Source organism: Haematobia irritans, chromosome 4 (assembly GCF_050003625.1).
Source record: "Haematobia irritans isolate KBUSLIRL chromosome 4, ASM5000362v1, whole genome shotgun sequence".
Lineage (NCBI taxonomy): Eukaryota > Metazoa > Arthropoda > Insecta > Diptera > Muscidae > Haematobia > Haematobia irritans.
In genome coordinates this window covers 121012461-121029840 of record NC_134400.1, presented here as the reverse complement: position 1 = coordinate 121029840, position 17380 = coordinate 121012461, and the positions used below count along the sequence as shown (strand labels likewise).

General features: G+C 32.9%; 2 protein-coding genes across 19 annotated transcripts in view; one reads left to right on the top strand and one right to left on the bottom strand.

Moving 5' to 3' along the window:
- The window catches only part of Lasp (LIM and SH3 domain protein Lasp), a 279211-nt gene that overhangs the window by 171255 nt on the left and 90576 nt on the right, over positions 1-17380 (top strand). The window lies entirely within an intron of this gene.
- LOC142233355 (odorant receptor 59a-like) lies at positions 1693-7508 on the bottom strand. The gene is made up of 2 exons (XM_075304251.1): positions 6769-7508; positions 1693-2101 (listed from the first exon to the last, which is right to left on the bottom strand). Exons 1-2 carry the CDS (start codon positions 7506-7508, stop codon positions 1693-1695), a joined length of 1149 nt encoding a protein of 382 aa, XP_075160366.1.

Here is a 17380-nt window from a genome sequence, read left to right as displayed (position 1 = left end):
ACCTACATCAATAACAACTAATTGTGCCAAGTTTCAAGTCGATAGCTTGTTTCGTTCGGAAGTTAGCGTGATTTCAACAGACGGACGGACGGACGGACATGCTCAGATCGACTCAGAATTTCACCACGACCCAGAATATATATACTTTATTGGGTCTTAGAGCAATATTTCGATGTGTTACAAACGGAATGACAAAGTTAATATACCCCCATCCTATGGTGGAGGGTATAAAAAAGTTTACTTTGATCGAAAGATTTTGAACTTCCCTTAAGGATTTTGTTATTGATTCCGAGCCAAAGATGAGGTTTCTTTAAAAAACAAGACAATTTTTAACGATCTACCTGTCTTAAATCCAGGATGAATAAAATTAAAATTAGGATACAGATCTTATTTATCGAATTTTCATTCTCTTTACACAGAAAAAAATATTGACCTAATGTGGAAGATTATGCAACTTAAATTTTAAGACTCGCGATTAACGCAGTGTTAAGGACAAAATTCTTTAAAATAATGACATTTTAATTAAAAGAAAGTTTATAATCTTTGCTTCAAAAATGTTGTTCATTAAATTGAGGGCACAAATTTTGCTTCCATCTGTTAAAGTTGTAGATCATTGAAGTAAGGCGAATTTTCTTTAAAGTAAATAAAAACATTTTTAATTTAAAGAAATCGTCTTTATCTCAACTGACATATTGAATTTTTAAATTTAAGGTTAGAACGCTTCAAATATAGGCTAAGACTTATTTTAAGGATTTGCATATTTGGTTTAAAGTTTTTTTCTTAGAATTAAGAAAACTATTTTTACTTTGAAGTATCTGGCATAATTTGAATTTTGAAACTGGAATTTGTTTGTACATGAATACCTTTATTAAAATACATCGCAAAAAGAGAATAAAAATTCGATGAATGAGATCTGTATCCAATTTTAATATTATTGATCCTAGATTTAAAGCCAGTAAAAGATGTCTTTATTTTAAAGAAGCCGAATCTATGGTTCGGAATCAATACCAAAATCCTTAAGAGAAAGTCAAAATCTTTGGATCCAAGTAAACTTTTTGTTGAGTGTATATTAATAAAGCTATTCACGTAGTACAAACGAATGCCAGTTTAAAAATCCATATTATAACGGATACTTCAAATTAAAAATTTTTTTCTTAATTCCAAAATAACTTTAAATCAAAGATGCTAAATCCTCAAAATAAGTCTTAGCATATATTTGAAGCGTTTTTACCTTAAATCTCAAGATTCAACATTTCAGTTTATTTAAGGACGATTTCTTAAATCAAAAATTTGTTTCTTTATTAAAAAAAAAAAATATTACCATAGTTCAAAGGAATTTGGCTTTAAGTAAGAGACGCAAATTTCCAAAATTTGCGTTCTAAATTTAATGAAAAAGAATGTAATGCAAAGACTATAAAGATTATTTCAATTAAAATTTCATTATTAACATATAATGAAATTTTTCCTTAATATTTTGTAAATTGCGCATCCTAAAATTTAGGTTCCGTAATATTTAATATCACATAAATATATTTTTCAGTGTAGTTTACTTCCAAACAAACATTTTTTCCTTCGGAAAGAAAATTCTAAACGATGTTCGTTGGTCCAAATATTTCCGTTTGAGAGGAAAGCATTATTTTTAAGCGTGTAAATCATATATGTAAGTTATATTAAAAAAAAAAGAAAATACAATTATTTCATATTCATAATTAGAGCAAAAATTGAGTAAGAATTTTTACATGCGGTAAGGAAAGAATTATTATTGATACGAAACAACCATGCGGTAACATAGACACGACGTGATGCTTGTTCGGCAAATATTCGAAGATTTTTCTTAAATTCCAAATTTTGATTGGGCCAATTACAGGTGAACAAAGCATATGCAAGTTGCTGAAATTCATCTTCCAAAATGGTACCATAGTAACAACTGGGCAATATCTCCGATATCATGCCAATAAAATAGGAGAAATAATAGGCCATTGTAAAGGGATCCTTGACGAAGAGTATGATGAAAACCAGGACAACACACATATTCATGCTGGAGAAAAGAATTTGAAAAAACATGTAGAGGGAAATGACATCCTCGACTTTGCGACGATATCTGAATAAAGAAAAATTATTTATTTATTTTTTTGTTAGACAATTAAGCTTTGTTTCAGGTTCAGTTGGTATACAAGGTGACTGATATGTATTGCAACCATCTTCCGATTGCTATCATTTCCAAACCGCTCGTCTGACAGCTCTGAGATATTTTTGATCTATTTCATTCAGAAATATAGTTGATCGGGATGGAATTCAAGCGTGATACACTTTACTTTATATTTGAGTGAAGAACTACAAATGGCTATCGTTATACCCCTGCAGCATTTAAATGTGAATAAATGTTTTACTTGTTACCGTGATACCAGCAGTGTTGAATCGCGTCAAAAAATCGGCGAAATAGTTAGTTGTAAAACTAATGCTAAAATTTACTTATATCGATTGCAAAAAAAAATATTTTGTTTTAGTTTATTTTTATAATTTTTAAAGAAATTTTCCCCAGCTCAATGCATTTTCCGTTATTCCAAGTATGTCTCAAAAAAATGCTAGTAAAATTCCAATGACATACAAATAAGTTCAATGCTAACTAAATCAAAAAACATATTTCGTACACTTCTCAAAAATAGTAAGAATGTGAAAAAGATGGGAAGATTTTTTCTTAACTTTTATTTCATTTTTGCTTTACGAGAAGGATGCATTTCGGAAGTGGTAGTTAAAACTGCAAAAATGAACATTTGGAATACAATCTAGTTCACGCACGAGGTAGTTAATTCTTCTGTGAACAAACAAAAGGGTCGAGTTTACTTGCCATCAGAAAATTTACTCCGTCTCGTGGCCAACAAAACTCCAGCGCCGCCAATAGTAATGATGTGGTCCGCCTTAACGACCGTTGGTCGCTTAATCGTCCGTGGAATCAAAATAAATTTCGAATTATATAGGGTACATGGGCAGACCAACATTTCGGCCGCAGACCAGGAACACATTCCAACAGGACCATTAGGTTAGGTTAGGTTAGGTTGAGCCTTATACATCGGGCTGCCACCTGATGTATAAGGCTCACTTAGACTATTCAGTCCATTGTGATACCACATTGGTGAAGTTCTCTCTTATCACTGAGTGCTGCCCGATTCCATGTTAAGCTCAATGACAAGGGACCTCCTTTTTATAGCAGAGTCCGAACGGCGTTCCACATTGCAGTGAAACCACTTAGAGAAGCTTTGAAACCCTCAAAAATGTCACCAGCATTACTGAGGTGAGATAATCCACCGCTGAAAAACTTTTTGGTGTTCGGTCGAAGCAGGAATCGAACCCACGACCTTGTGTATGCAAGGCGAGTATGCTAACTATTGTACCACGGTGACTCAGCACCATTGCACTCAGAATATGCCACCCAATAAAAAGGATGTTTCTCTCTTCATTTCTACGCACAATGGCCACAAAAATTTCCGAATATCAATTCGTTGGATTTTTGACCTTCAGTCTTTGTGGTGATCGGTTTTACTGGTCAATGAGGTCCGCTGAAAAATTAAACCTTAGATTGCCCACAAAATTTTATTTCTATAGAATTGTTTGTCAAAATTTTATTTCTATAGAAAATTTTGCGAAAATTATATTTCTATAAAAAAATTTTGAGAAAATTATATTTCTATGGAAAAATTTTTCAAAATTTTATTTCTATGGAAAATGTTGTCAAAATTTTATTACTATAGAACGTTTTGTCAAAATTTTATTTCTATAGAAAATTTTCTCTAAATTTTATTTCTATAGAAAATTTTGTTTAAATTTTATTTCTATAGAAAATTTTGTACAAATTTTTTTTCTATAGAGAATTTTGTAAAACTTTTATTTCTATAGAAAACTTTGTCAAAATTTTATTTCTATAGAAATTTTTTCAAAATTTTATTTCTATAGAAAATGTTGTCTAAATTATATTTCTATAGAAAATTTTGTTAAAATTTTATTTCTATATAAAATTTTGTCAAAATTTTATATCTATAGAAAATTTTGTCAACATTTTATTTCTATAGAAAATTTTGTTAAAATTTTATTTCTATAGAAAATTTTGTTAAAATTTTATTTCTATAGAAAATTTTGTCAAAATTTTATTTCTATAGGAAATTTTCTCTAAATTTTATTTCTATAGAAAATTTTGTTTAAATTTTATTTCTATAGAAAACTTTGTCAAAATTTTATTTCTATAGAAATTTTTTCAAAATTTTATTTCTATAGAAAATATTGGCAACATTTTTATTTCTATAGAAAATTTTGTTTAAATTTTATTTCTAGAGAAAATTTTGTAAAAATTTTATTTCTATAGAAAATTTTGTAAAAATTTTATTTCTATAGAAAATTTTGTCAAAATTTTATTTCTATAGAAATTTTTTCAAAATTTTATTTCTATAGAAAATATTGGCAACATTTTTTTTTTCATTAGAAAATTTTGGCTCCCTAAATTTTTGAGAGTAAGATTGGCAGTGAAAACACCAAAGTGTCGATAATCTGAAAACGGGTCTTCGCCGGAAATGGACCAATAAATTCGAACAAATCTAAACTGATTCTAAAATTTTATGTATTTATATTTTTTATACCCTCCACCATAGGATTATATATTATATTAACTTTGTCATTTCGTTTGTAACACATCGAAATATTGCTCTAAGACCCCATAAAGTATATATATATATATTCTGGGTCGTGGTGAAATTCTGAGTCGATCTGAGCATGTCCGTCCGTCCGTCTGTTGAAATCACGCTAACTTCCGAACGAAATAAGCTATCGACTTGAAACTTGACACAAGTAGTTGTTATTGATGTAGGTCGGATGGTATTGCAAATGGGCCATATCGGTCCACTTTTACGTATAGCCCCCATATAAACGGACCTCCAAATTTGGCTTGCGGGGAATCCAAGAGAAGCAAATTTCATCCGATCCGGCTGAAATTTGGTACATGGTGTCAACATATGATCTCTAACAACCATGCAAAAATTGGTCCACATCAGTCCATAATTATATATAACTCCCATATAAACCGATCCCCCGATTTGTCTTGCGGAGCCTCTAAGAGAAGCAAATTTCATCCGATCCGGCTGAAATTTGGTACATGGTGTAAGTATATGATCTCTAACAACTATGCAAAAATTGGTCCACATCGATCCATAATTATATATAGCCCCCATATAAACCGATCCCAGATTTGGCTTGCGGAGTCTCAAAGAGAAGCAAATTTCATCCGATCCGGCTGAAATTTGGTACATGCTTTTAGTATATGGTCTCTACTGACCATGCAAAAAATGGTCCACATCGGTCCGGAATTATATATAGATCCATATAAACCGATCACCAGATTTAACCTCCGGATCCCCTTGGAAGAGCAAAATTCATCCGATTCGGTTGAAATTTGGTACGTGGTGTTAATATATGGCCTCAAACACCCATGCAAAAATTGGTCGCAATCGTATGTGATATTTAACAACCATGCCAAAAGTGGTCCATATCAGTCCATAATCATATATAGCCCCCATATAAACCGATCCCGCGATTTGGTTTTGGAGCCTCTTGGAGGAGCAAATTTCATCCGAGTCAGTTGAAATTTGGTACATTGTGCTAGTATATGGTCGTTAACAACCATGCCTAACTACACTGAAATAAATATTGTCGTGAGGTCAAAGATTTCATGTCTTTAAAATACGAATACAAATTTTGCTTAGCATAGAAGCCGCATTTCTCTAAAATAAAGTTATTTTCCTTGTCCAAAAGTCGATAAACTTTTCAATGAAGTCGTATTGTCCTTATAATTAAGTGATTTGACTTAAAAATGGGTATCTTAACATGAAAGAAAAAATTTATAGGCTAAGGTCAACTTGACTTTAATAATTCAGAAAAATTCTTTAAATTTAATGAAATTGTCTTTAAATTTGTTGTCTTTTTGCATCTTGACTACAAAGCAAAAAATCGATCAAATATAGGACATGTTTTTCAAAACTTTATTTTAAAGAAGTCTTTTACTTCAAACATAGCATAATTTCTACTGGAAGTCGAATCCTAATTTGGAAAATAAAGTTGCCGTTAACTCGTTTTTAAAGGACTTTGATATATATGAAGTAAAAAAGCTGAGAAAGCGAAAAATTAAAATTTGCTTCCTATAAGCAAGTACACAAAACCTAAATTTAAAAGAGAATTGTGTCTTAAAAGTATCCTTACTTGTATTCTCCGCTTCTTTGGCTCGGAATCAATACCAAAATTTTTAAAGTAAAGACAAAATCTTTGGAACCGAGTATGCTTTTTTTTCAGTGTAGGTCCATATCGGTCTATAGTTATATATAGCCCTCAGATAAATCGATCTCCAATCACACAAAAATTGGTCCATATCAAGTTCATTTTTGTATATAGCCCCCATATAAGCGACCCCCATATTTCAATTCTGGGTCTCTACCACGTATGGACTAACTCACAATTTAGAAAACGATGTTAAGAAGTTTTAAGATAACACAACCCAAGTACTAATTCGATTGTAGACGACAGTCTTTCGTAGAAGTTTCTACGTAATCCATGGTGGAGGGTACATAAGATTCGGCCTGGCCGAACTTACTGCTGTATATACTTGTTGTTTTTGGTTTTAAATAATAAAATTTAAATAAATTAAATACTTTACTTTGTTGCATTACATATCAGCCCCCCTATAGACATATGAATATATTATAATCTATCATAAATCACATTCAAACTTACTCTAATAAATCCAAGTGATCACGTATACACTCCAATAGATCTTCATTATTTTCCTCTAACGTCTTAGTGGGATCATATCCAATTTTCGCCACTCGCATACTCAATAAATGCACTTGACCGCCCAGTAGTGATAAATGAGCTCCGGCAAAGGTGTCATTTACCAAATTCTGCAGGACAATATATACGAGTCCAATGAATTGATATATATGGGCAATGGCATAATTGCGTTTCGATTCGAAGGGTTCAAAAGGGAAATAGGCCTGATACATGAGTAACCATGATCCCCGAAGACCATTGAAGATAAGAGAAATTTCAGCAAATGCAGCTACACTACTACATAGAATATAGAATAGAATTAGAAGGGCACGTATGGGAGGATGAACTTTGGTCTTCATGTAATCGAATTCTTTTCCGGGTCGTATACGCTCATCTTGGCGTTTCACAATATCGAACATGACATCAACATCCTTGAATCTCCACCAAATAGCAAATGTTTTCATGGCACACACGGTACATGTTAAGGTGATGGCCAAATTCTGGATAACCTCATAGAGCGAGGAACTTACAAAAAGTCCCAAAATGAGATGCAAAGGATAGCCCACGGTAACCATGATATTGATAATCAATGAATAAAGCCAATAAATCGCTCGTAGACGTTTGGGTGGGCTCATACCCAATAATTTCCAACATGCAAAATGGGTTCTAAACAAAGATTTCGTATCCAGTCGCACATCTGCCATCGTTGCTAAGATTAGTAGACGAAACTGTCACAACAAATCAAATTTTCCAACTGTTTGCCCTATTAGGAATTTCGAAAGGCTTATACATATGTCCAAATTCATTGACAATTTTAATATCAGTGGCACTGTGAGGTTATTAAATTTTGAGTTATGAAAATTTTAATTATTCAAATATCAATTATACACAAACAACCCTTTTGGCATCATTAAAATTTCAAACACCTAGGCTGGTCATGTATTGAACAATAATACGTCCTTATATCACGTGTCAGACGAGATTACTTCACTTCACTTATTAATTATGAGGTATCATTTCCTATGTATGATATGGGAATATTGTTTTAAGCCATTAAAGACAATAAGATACAATGAATATATTTCTTCATTGTAAACTAAACGCGAGTTTTGCGTACACAGAAAAAATTATAACCAAAATATTTCCAATTAAAAAGTTGATTGAGGTTGAAAATTTTTTCAATTAATAAATTAATTGATACTATTAACTTTTTAATCAAGATAGAAACATTAAGTTAATTAAATCAATGATTGATTTTTTTGTGTGATAGCACAGAAGAATAATAGGTTGGCTGATAAGTCCCCGGTCTAACAAAAGAAAAACACAATTTTTTAAAATTCGTTTTTATTATCCAACATAGTTCCCTTCAAGAGCGATACAACGATTATAACGACCTTCCAATTTTTTGATACCATTTTGGTAGTACTCCTTCGGTTTTGCCTCAAAATAAGCCTCAGTTTCGGCGATCACCTATTCATTGCAGCCAAATTTTTTCCCTGCGAGCATCCTTTTGAGGTCTGAGAACAAGAAAAAGTCGCTGGGGGCCAGATCTGGAGAATACGGTGGGTGGAGAAGCAATTCGAAGCCCAATTCATGAATTTTTGCCATCGTTCTCAATGACTTGTGGCACGGTGTGTTGTCTTGGTGGATCAACACTTTTTTCTTCTTCATATGGGACCGTTTTGCCGCGATTTCGACCTTCAAACGCTCCAATAACGCCATATAATAGTCACTATTGATGGTTTTTCCCTTCTCAAGATAATCGATAAAAATTATTCCATGTGCATCCCAAAAAACAGAGGCCATTACTTTGCCAGCGGACTTTTGAGTCTTTCCACGCTTCGGAGACGGTTCACCGGTCGCTGTCCACTCAGCCGACTGTCGATTGGACTCAGGAGTGTAGTGATGGAGCCATGTTTCATCCATTGTCACATATCGACGGAAAAACTCGGGTGTATTACGAGTTAACACCGCTCAGAATCATCAACACGTTGTTGTTTTTGGTCAAATGTGAGCTCGCGCGGCACAGAGCTTCCGCATATCCAAATATTGATGAATGATATGACCAACACGTTCCTTTGATATCTTTAAAGCCTCTGCTATCTCGATCAACTTCATTTTACGGTCATTCAAAATCATTTTGTGGATTTTTTTGATGTTTTCGTCGGCAACCACCTCTTTCGGGCGTCCACTGCGTTCACCGTCCTCCGTGCTCATTTCACCACGCTTGAATTTTGCATACCAATCAATTATTGTTGATTTCCCTGGGATAGAGTCCGGAAACTTATTATCAAGTCAAGTTTTTGCTTCCACCGTATTTTTTCCCTTCAGAAAACAGTATTTTATCAAAACACGAAATTCTTTTTTTCTATTTTTTTTTTCACAATAACAAAATTTGCTTCACAAAAGACGCTCTATCTCACAAACTAATTGACTTACAGACGTCAAATTTTGACACGAATCATTTGAAGGTTGGTACTATATAAAAATAATATGCATTTAATACTAGCGAAGCCATCTATGTGTCAGACCGGGGACTTATCAGCCAACCTGTTAGTACTCAAATTGTCCTATATCTCGAATACATACACCCTCAAAAAAAATCGCTTCTCTAACATATGTTCCAAATATATTTTGCAGGAAGCACATATATTATTGGATACCGCCGAAACATTAATATGTTTGTTTTATGTGAGCATATTATATGTTTGGAAGCATTTTGAGTCCAAAAATAGTATATGCTTGGACGAATTCCCCAAAGAAGATTATGTTCATTCCCTCACATAATTTTCACTTCCACGAAATTTTTGAGTTCTTCGCATCTTTTTCTATAATACAAATATGCTGTTTTTTTCCAAATGTCTAAATATTCTCTAGGTTCCGAATGTCTATTCTCTTTATTCCGAATACTCATTCTACTATTCCAATTAAATAATATTTAGACTTAAGCATACCAAATTTTTGGTCTTATTATAAAACAGTTTTCCGAAACAACATACAAGCGGTATTTCTTTCTCTATACTAACTCTCTCTCTGTCGCTCTCTGAATAAAGTATCACAACATATATATGTTTACTCGAAATTTGTAAATTTATATATGTTTACATTCACACATATTATTTTTATGAAACATTCATGCCCCAAACATAATATATTCTAACATATTAACATATGTGTCCCAAACATTTTGTGTTAGTTTAGGAACATTACATGTTTGCACTTAAATATATTGTGTTTAAAAATTGTGCCTGAAACACATTTTGTTTATATCGGAACATATGAAAAACATATTTTTCTAACAGTGTATGTATCGCCCGATAAATCATAAATGCTCTTTTGCATCAAAATTGCTCTAGCTTTATATTTCCCATATTTTTTTACTAACATCGTGTTTCATCCCACGGTGTTAGCCGATTTAAATTAAATTATAATTCTAGCGATTTTGTACAAGTACAAAAAATTGTCTCCAAATCGTTTCGGATATAAATATTTGTACACCCTCAAAAAAATCGCTTCTTTAACATATGTTCCAAACATATTTTGCAGGAAGCACATATATTATTGCATACTGCCGAAACATTAATATGTTTGTTTTATGTGAACATATTATATGTTTGGAAGCATTTTGAGCCCAAAAATATTATATGCTTGGAAGAATTTTTCCCAAAGACGATTGTGCTCATTGCCTAACATACTCGTAATTTTCACTTCCACGAAATATTTTAGTTCTTGGCACCTTTTTCTGTAATACAAATAATGTTGAAGAAATTATTCACTTTTATAATTTTTTTAAATTTTACCTTTCGCCTGCACGAAGAATCGAACCGAGGACCATTTTTTATATTCGAAGGTGTCCGTCAACTCCTCCTGGACTACTTATTAATAAAGAGGAACTTTGTTTTATACATTTTACTGTGTAATTTTTCACTATTTCCTCCTTATTTCATTTTACTGTCCCAACTCTAAAAAGAGTATAGTGCCCTTTCGTTATTTTTTTGAAGACCCCTGATTTCTTTTAACGAACCAAGAAAAAAATTGTGCCCATAATGCCAAAATGATAAACAAAACACATGTCCACACATACATAAAATGCTGCTCTCAAGGCGAAAACATATGCTATTTGTTTTTCAAATATCTATTCTCTTGGTTCCGAATGTCTATTCTCTTTATTCAAATTAAATAATATTTAGACTTAAGCATATCAAATTTTTGGCCTTGCCATAAAACAGTTTTCCGAAACAACATACAAGCGGTTTCACAGAAATTGTTCTCTTTTGATTCTTTCGCTGTGTTATGTTGATATATTTCGTCAACTCTCCCGGTTTCCATCTCTATTTCTTTCTCTATACTCTCTCTGTCGCTTTGAATAAAATATCACAACATATGTATGTTTAGTTGAAATTTGTAAATTTATATATGTTTGCATTCACACATATGATTTTTATGAAACATTCATGCCCCAAACATAATATATTCTAACATATTAATATAGATGTCCCAAACATTTGGTGTTAGTGTAGGAACATTACATGTTTGCACTTAAATATATTGTGTTTAAAAATTGTGCCCGAAACACATTTTGTTTATATCGGAACATATGAAAAACATATTTTTCTAACAGTGTATGTGGGAATATAAACCTTGATAATAACTCCCAACAAATTTGAAGGAGTTGAGATGGTAACAAAAATTTTGGTTTACATAATGGTGAAGGGTATAATATCGTCGGCCCCGCCCGACTTTAGACTTTACTTACTTGTTTTTTCTATAGAAAATTTTGTCAAAAGTGAATTGCACCTTAAGTGTGTATAGTTAGTGTAATTCCTTACTTTTTTGCCTTCGCGATCAATACCAAAATAATTTAAAGTTAAATAAAAAATAATAATTAAAAACTTTGAAACTGGGAAAGCTTTTTTTTCAGTACATGTATTAAATGTTTAAGAAATAAATACTTTAACCTATATTTATGTATTATACTAAATTCACCTGGGTCGAAGCTTTTATACTCACCCCACCATCCAGATAATTTCAGCCATTTATGTTGTTATAGAAAATCTTTGATTATTTATCAATAAAAACAGAAGGAAAACCATTAAGGAAATTCTACAGATGGCCGTGACCGACTATATTATTCCCTGCACCAAATTTGTTGAAAGGTACACTCAAAGAAAAAATACTTTCCTCAGGAACGAAATTTCAGACAAACGAAATTCGCTTTTGTTATAACACATAAACCTGAATTTCTGACACGTGTAGCAACGATTTTATCTTATGAGCCACCGTGGTGCAATGGTTAGCATGCCCGCCTTGCATACACAAGGTCGTGGGTTCGATTCCTGCTACGACCGAACACCAAAAAGTTTTCAGCTGTGGATTATCCCACCTCAGTAATGCTGGTGACATTTCTGAGGGTTTCAAAGCTTCTCTAAGTGGTTTCACTGGAATGTGGAACGCCGTTCGGACTCGGCTATAAAAAGGAGGTCCCTTGTCATTGAGCTTAACATGGAATCGGGCAGCACTCAGTGATAAGAGAGAAGTTCACCACTGTGGTATCACAATGGACTGAATAGTCTAAGTGAGCCTGATACATCGGGCGGCCACATAACCTAACCTAACCTATCTTATGATTTTTATTTAATTCAATAGAAAATTTGTTTAGCACCAAGAGAAAACTTGGTTTGTCTAAAATTTCATTCCTCAGAAAAGAAAACACTTCTTTCAATGTATATGTAAAAAAGGTTTATATCCGCATACAAAGGGTGATTGGTTAGCTATTATATTTTTGGCATTTCAATAAAATTTTTCGTAAATAGCTCACTGTGTAAAATTTCACGTAATTCGGAGTAGAACTTTGGCCTTTGTGGTCATATGAGTATAAATCGGGAGATATATATATATATATATATATATATATATATATATATATATATATATATATATATATATATATATATATATATATATATATATATATATATATATATATATATATATATATATATATATATATATATATATATATATATATATATATATGTGGTCTATATCTAAATCTAAATCGACTACGAGTCTTTGATTACAGAAATGTGTGTTCACAGACAGACGGACATCGATAAACCAACTCAGCAGGAGGGCCTGAGCTTTATTTTCACAGATAACATGCGACTATCTCGTCTCCTTCTGGATGTAGCAAACATATGCAATAACTTATAATACCCTGTTCCATGGAGTGGTGTAGTCTATAATTAACCCTCTAATGCCCCAATTTTTTTGCCAGCTGATTAAGTTTTCAATGTTAACGACACAAAAGCAAGAAAACTAAACAAGAACAATTTATACGGTAAAATTCAGTATATGGTACAAAGTCTCTTGAACAGTTTCAACTAAGTTTTCATTTTATTTTAGCCATTTTTGTTGTCTTAAGGTGTGTTTTACTAAAGGCTTCGTTATTAAATGAAGTCCGCCTAAAGGCGGGATTGGGCATTAGAGGGTTAATATAGAATTATAATTATGGCTCCACCGTGGTGCAATAGAATGAACTGGGGGAATTCCTTCATAAACATGGGGTCAAATACTAACAAAATTTTCAGACATTAATAGTGGTGACATTTCTGAACATAGTTATATCTAATAGCGATTTCGATTCAAATCAACAATTAATAATATGGTTGCAGAATAAAGAGATCATTGGTAAAACACTTGCTTTTAAGATCCCTTATAATATTTTGAATGAAACGTCATAATGAAGAGCAAAAATTAGTAATGACAAAATAGACAATAGATGGCGTAACATAGTTCAGGATAAACGCATAAGACAATACTGAAACCATATTAATGCTATAACCTCATACCATAGCTTTCATGTTTAGTATGTGTCATTTGGCCGGAGTGTAAACCACATAGTTTTCTATGTAGTTGTTTTATTGAAGAACTAACGTAAACCGGCCCGCTTCGCTGCACTCTCCGAAGCATATTTGTAACAACATTTTGTCTAAACAAACGTCGGAGAGAGGGTATCCCTTTTCCGCCAATTTTTTTTAAATTATATTCTGTGTATTCAAGTCGTTGAACAATCTTCTACATTTCCTGTTCATTTTCATTTCAAGCATGGTTTGTCAAGAGGAGGTATCCTTCTCCTAACCATAACGGAAAATTAAGCATCATATTTTAACACCATACAAAGAACCTATGCTTCCCGTCCAATAAATCGGAAAAAAGTAAAGGTACTTAAAAACAAGTGACTAAAGTAGAAAGTCGGGCGGGGCCGACTATATCATAGCCTAAACCACCCCTACTGAATTAGTAAACGTAAGCATTTGTGGGGTATCATTGGTATAGGTTTTGGAGTATCATTGGTATAGGTTTTGAAGAACATAAAGGGGGGTACATGTTTATGGATGTCTTGTCTCAAACTGAGCAGAAATGTCTAATATTAGGAGCTATACTTTAATTTGCACCAAAAGAGTTAGTATGCCACTAATTAAAACCATTATTAAACAAGTAAGGAAAGTCTAAAGTCGGACCGGGCCGACTATATTATACCCTTCACCACTTTGTAAGTCCACATTTTCGATACCATATCAAATCCGTCCATGTGTTGGATGCTATATGAATCCATACACATACGAGCCCTAACCACATTTAATTCGTACACCAGCTATTTTTTCACTCTTTAGCCACAAACGCCTGAATTAATATTTAATTATGTTAATTACACCAACAAGTTTGTACTTTTCTGAAAGGTCGTTTTATTTGCTATACATTCATTTTATAAAAATCCTAAATACTGTATGAAAATGTTAAAAAAATTAGATAAACAAAAAAGCCTTTATTATTTATTAAAAATTATTTGACCACTATTAATTCGTTCAGTGTATAAATTGCGCTCAGTCTAAATGAATAGATCAAAATGTAAACAAAAATTGCAAATGTACCGTTACAACAAGAGAATAGGAATGCAAAGAAGTAAAAAAAAAATAATTTTTTCCCTTCATTTTATTGTAATTTGCATCATTTCTAACAATGACACGTGGTAAACCTCTTTGCGAGGAAATTCGAATTTTAATCATTGATAAGTTCAAATCGGGAAAGACGTATGGACAAATTTCTACCGATCTTAGAATTCCAAGATCAACAATACAAAGTATTGTTAGCAAATACAAAGTATGCGGAAATTTTGGCAATAATGTTTCCAACAGAGGTCGGACTTCCAAAATAAGTCTTCGGGATAAAAGAGCTTTGGCAAATATTATTAAACAAAATCGTCGTAGCACTATTCGCGATATAGCCTTAAAGTGGTCTGAAGCAATTGGAAAGCCCGTAAAACGTGAGTGGACCCGATTGCAACTGAAAAGCATAGGTTATAATTTCTATAAAGTAAGTTAAAGATTAACCCGTTATATCGAAATCAACTTGATAATTCATATATTTAATTATTTAGGCCAAGCAAAAGCCATTGCTTACAGCGGCCCAAATGAAAAAACGTCTGTTATGGTCGAAAGAGAGACGCCCTTGGGTACAACGGCAATGGGACAGTATTATCTTCAGCGACGAATCCAAGTTCGATGTATGTGTTGGTGATGCAAGAAAAAGGGTAATACGTAAAAAACGAGGCATACCACAAAGACTGTTTAAAACGTACCGTAAAGTTTATGGTATGGGGATATATGTCATCAAAAGGTGTAGGTCAGCTCCATTTCATAGATGGGATCGTAAATGCAGAAAAATACATTAGAATCTTGGAGGAAAATCTGATTCCGTCGGTATCGAAATTGGCAGACTGCGGGGAATACATATTCCAACAAGATGGAGCTTCTTCCCATACTGCCAAAAAAAACGAAAAAGTGGCTGGAAGAAAATGGAATCGAGGTCCTGGACTGGCCTTCTTCCAGTCCAGACCTTAACCCGATAGAAAATGTGTGGGCTATTATGAAAAGAAAACTTCGAAATGATCCACAAAAGACTATTATAGGGTTAAAGTCAAAAATTCAGGAAATTTGGGACTCGATAACCCCAGAAGACTGTCAGAAACTAGTCAGGACTATGCCAAAGCGGATCGATGCTGTTTTAAAAAATAAAGGTGGCGTTACACAATTCTAGCTATGAAAATTTGAGACTGAACGAATTAATAGTGGTCACAATATTTTTGTTTAAAATAATGAACTTTCGTTTATAATTGCTTTTTGAAAAGTCTGTTTTTTTAATATGTAACTTTTCTAATGTATTCTAAAAGAGAATAAAATGACATTTAAGAAAAGTAAAAATTTGTGTGTGTAGTCATTATAGTTCAGAAGATATACAAAATTTAATATTACATGTTGAAAAATTTTCAGTGTACGAATTAATTGTGGTTAGGGCTCGTATATTCTGTATATCTGAGCAGATCTGTACAGAGTTCTGCAATACTTATAGATTTTACATTTAAGTCGGCTAATGCGCTGAGGTGGAACACAATGTTAGTAAAAATTATTGGAAACATTTAAATATGAACTAATTTTAAGGCAACTTCGCAAAAGTGTATTTATGATTTATCGGTCGATAGATGTGTAATAGAGTAATAGGAAAATTGGAGTAATTTTGATAAGTTTTCGACTTAGCAGTGGCGATTTGATAAGGAAAATGTAGGTATTTCGGCCAGTTTTGCCTAAATAGGAAAAACATATATATGGAATCTATATCGAAATTTGAACCGATTGCAATCAAATTTCACATGCATAGTTACTATGTTGAATATACTCCCTGTGCAAAATTTCGCAAAATCGGATAACAACTTTGACCTCTGTCGTCATATGACCGAAAATCGGGCGAAAGATATATGGGAGCTATATCAAAAGCTGAACCAATTTCAACCAAAATAAACACGCATATGCAAACCTTAAATCTACTGCCTGTGCAAAGTTTCAAGTTCAATTCTACTCCCTCTGCAAAATTTCACGTAAATCAGAGTAGCACTTTTGCCTCTGTGGGCATATTAGTCCAAATCGGGCGAATGCTATATGGGGGCTATATCTAAATCTGAACCGACTTCAACTAAATTTTGCACAATTAACGATACTATAAAACGTACTCCTTGTGCAAAATTTCAAGCATCTCAGGGCATAACTCTGGCTTTTGAGGCCATATAAATCCAAATCGGACGAAAGATATATATGGGAGCTATATCTAACTCGGAACCGATTTTAACCAAATTAAGCACACTTAACGATACTATTAAACGTACTTGTTGTGCAAAATTTGAAGCAAATCAGGGCAAAACTCTCGCTTTTGGGGCCATATAAGTCCAAATCGGACGAAAGATATATATGGGAGCTATATATAAATCTGAACCGATTTAGCTGATATTTGGCAGTTTTTACGAGACTGGCAAAACGTTCAGATGTACAAAATTTGAAGAACGTCGGTTCATACATACGTGAACTATGATCAAATCAGTGATAACTATATATGGCAGCTATATCTAAATCTCAACCGATTTTTTTCCAAATCAATAGCGATTGTCTTCTACCCGAAGAAAGACGTTATGTCAAATTTGAGGACGATCGGACTTAAACTGCGACCTGTACTTTGTGCACAAAAT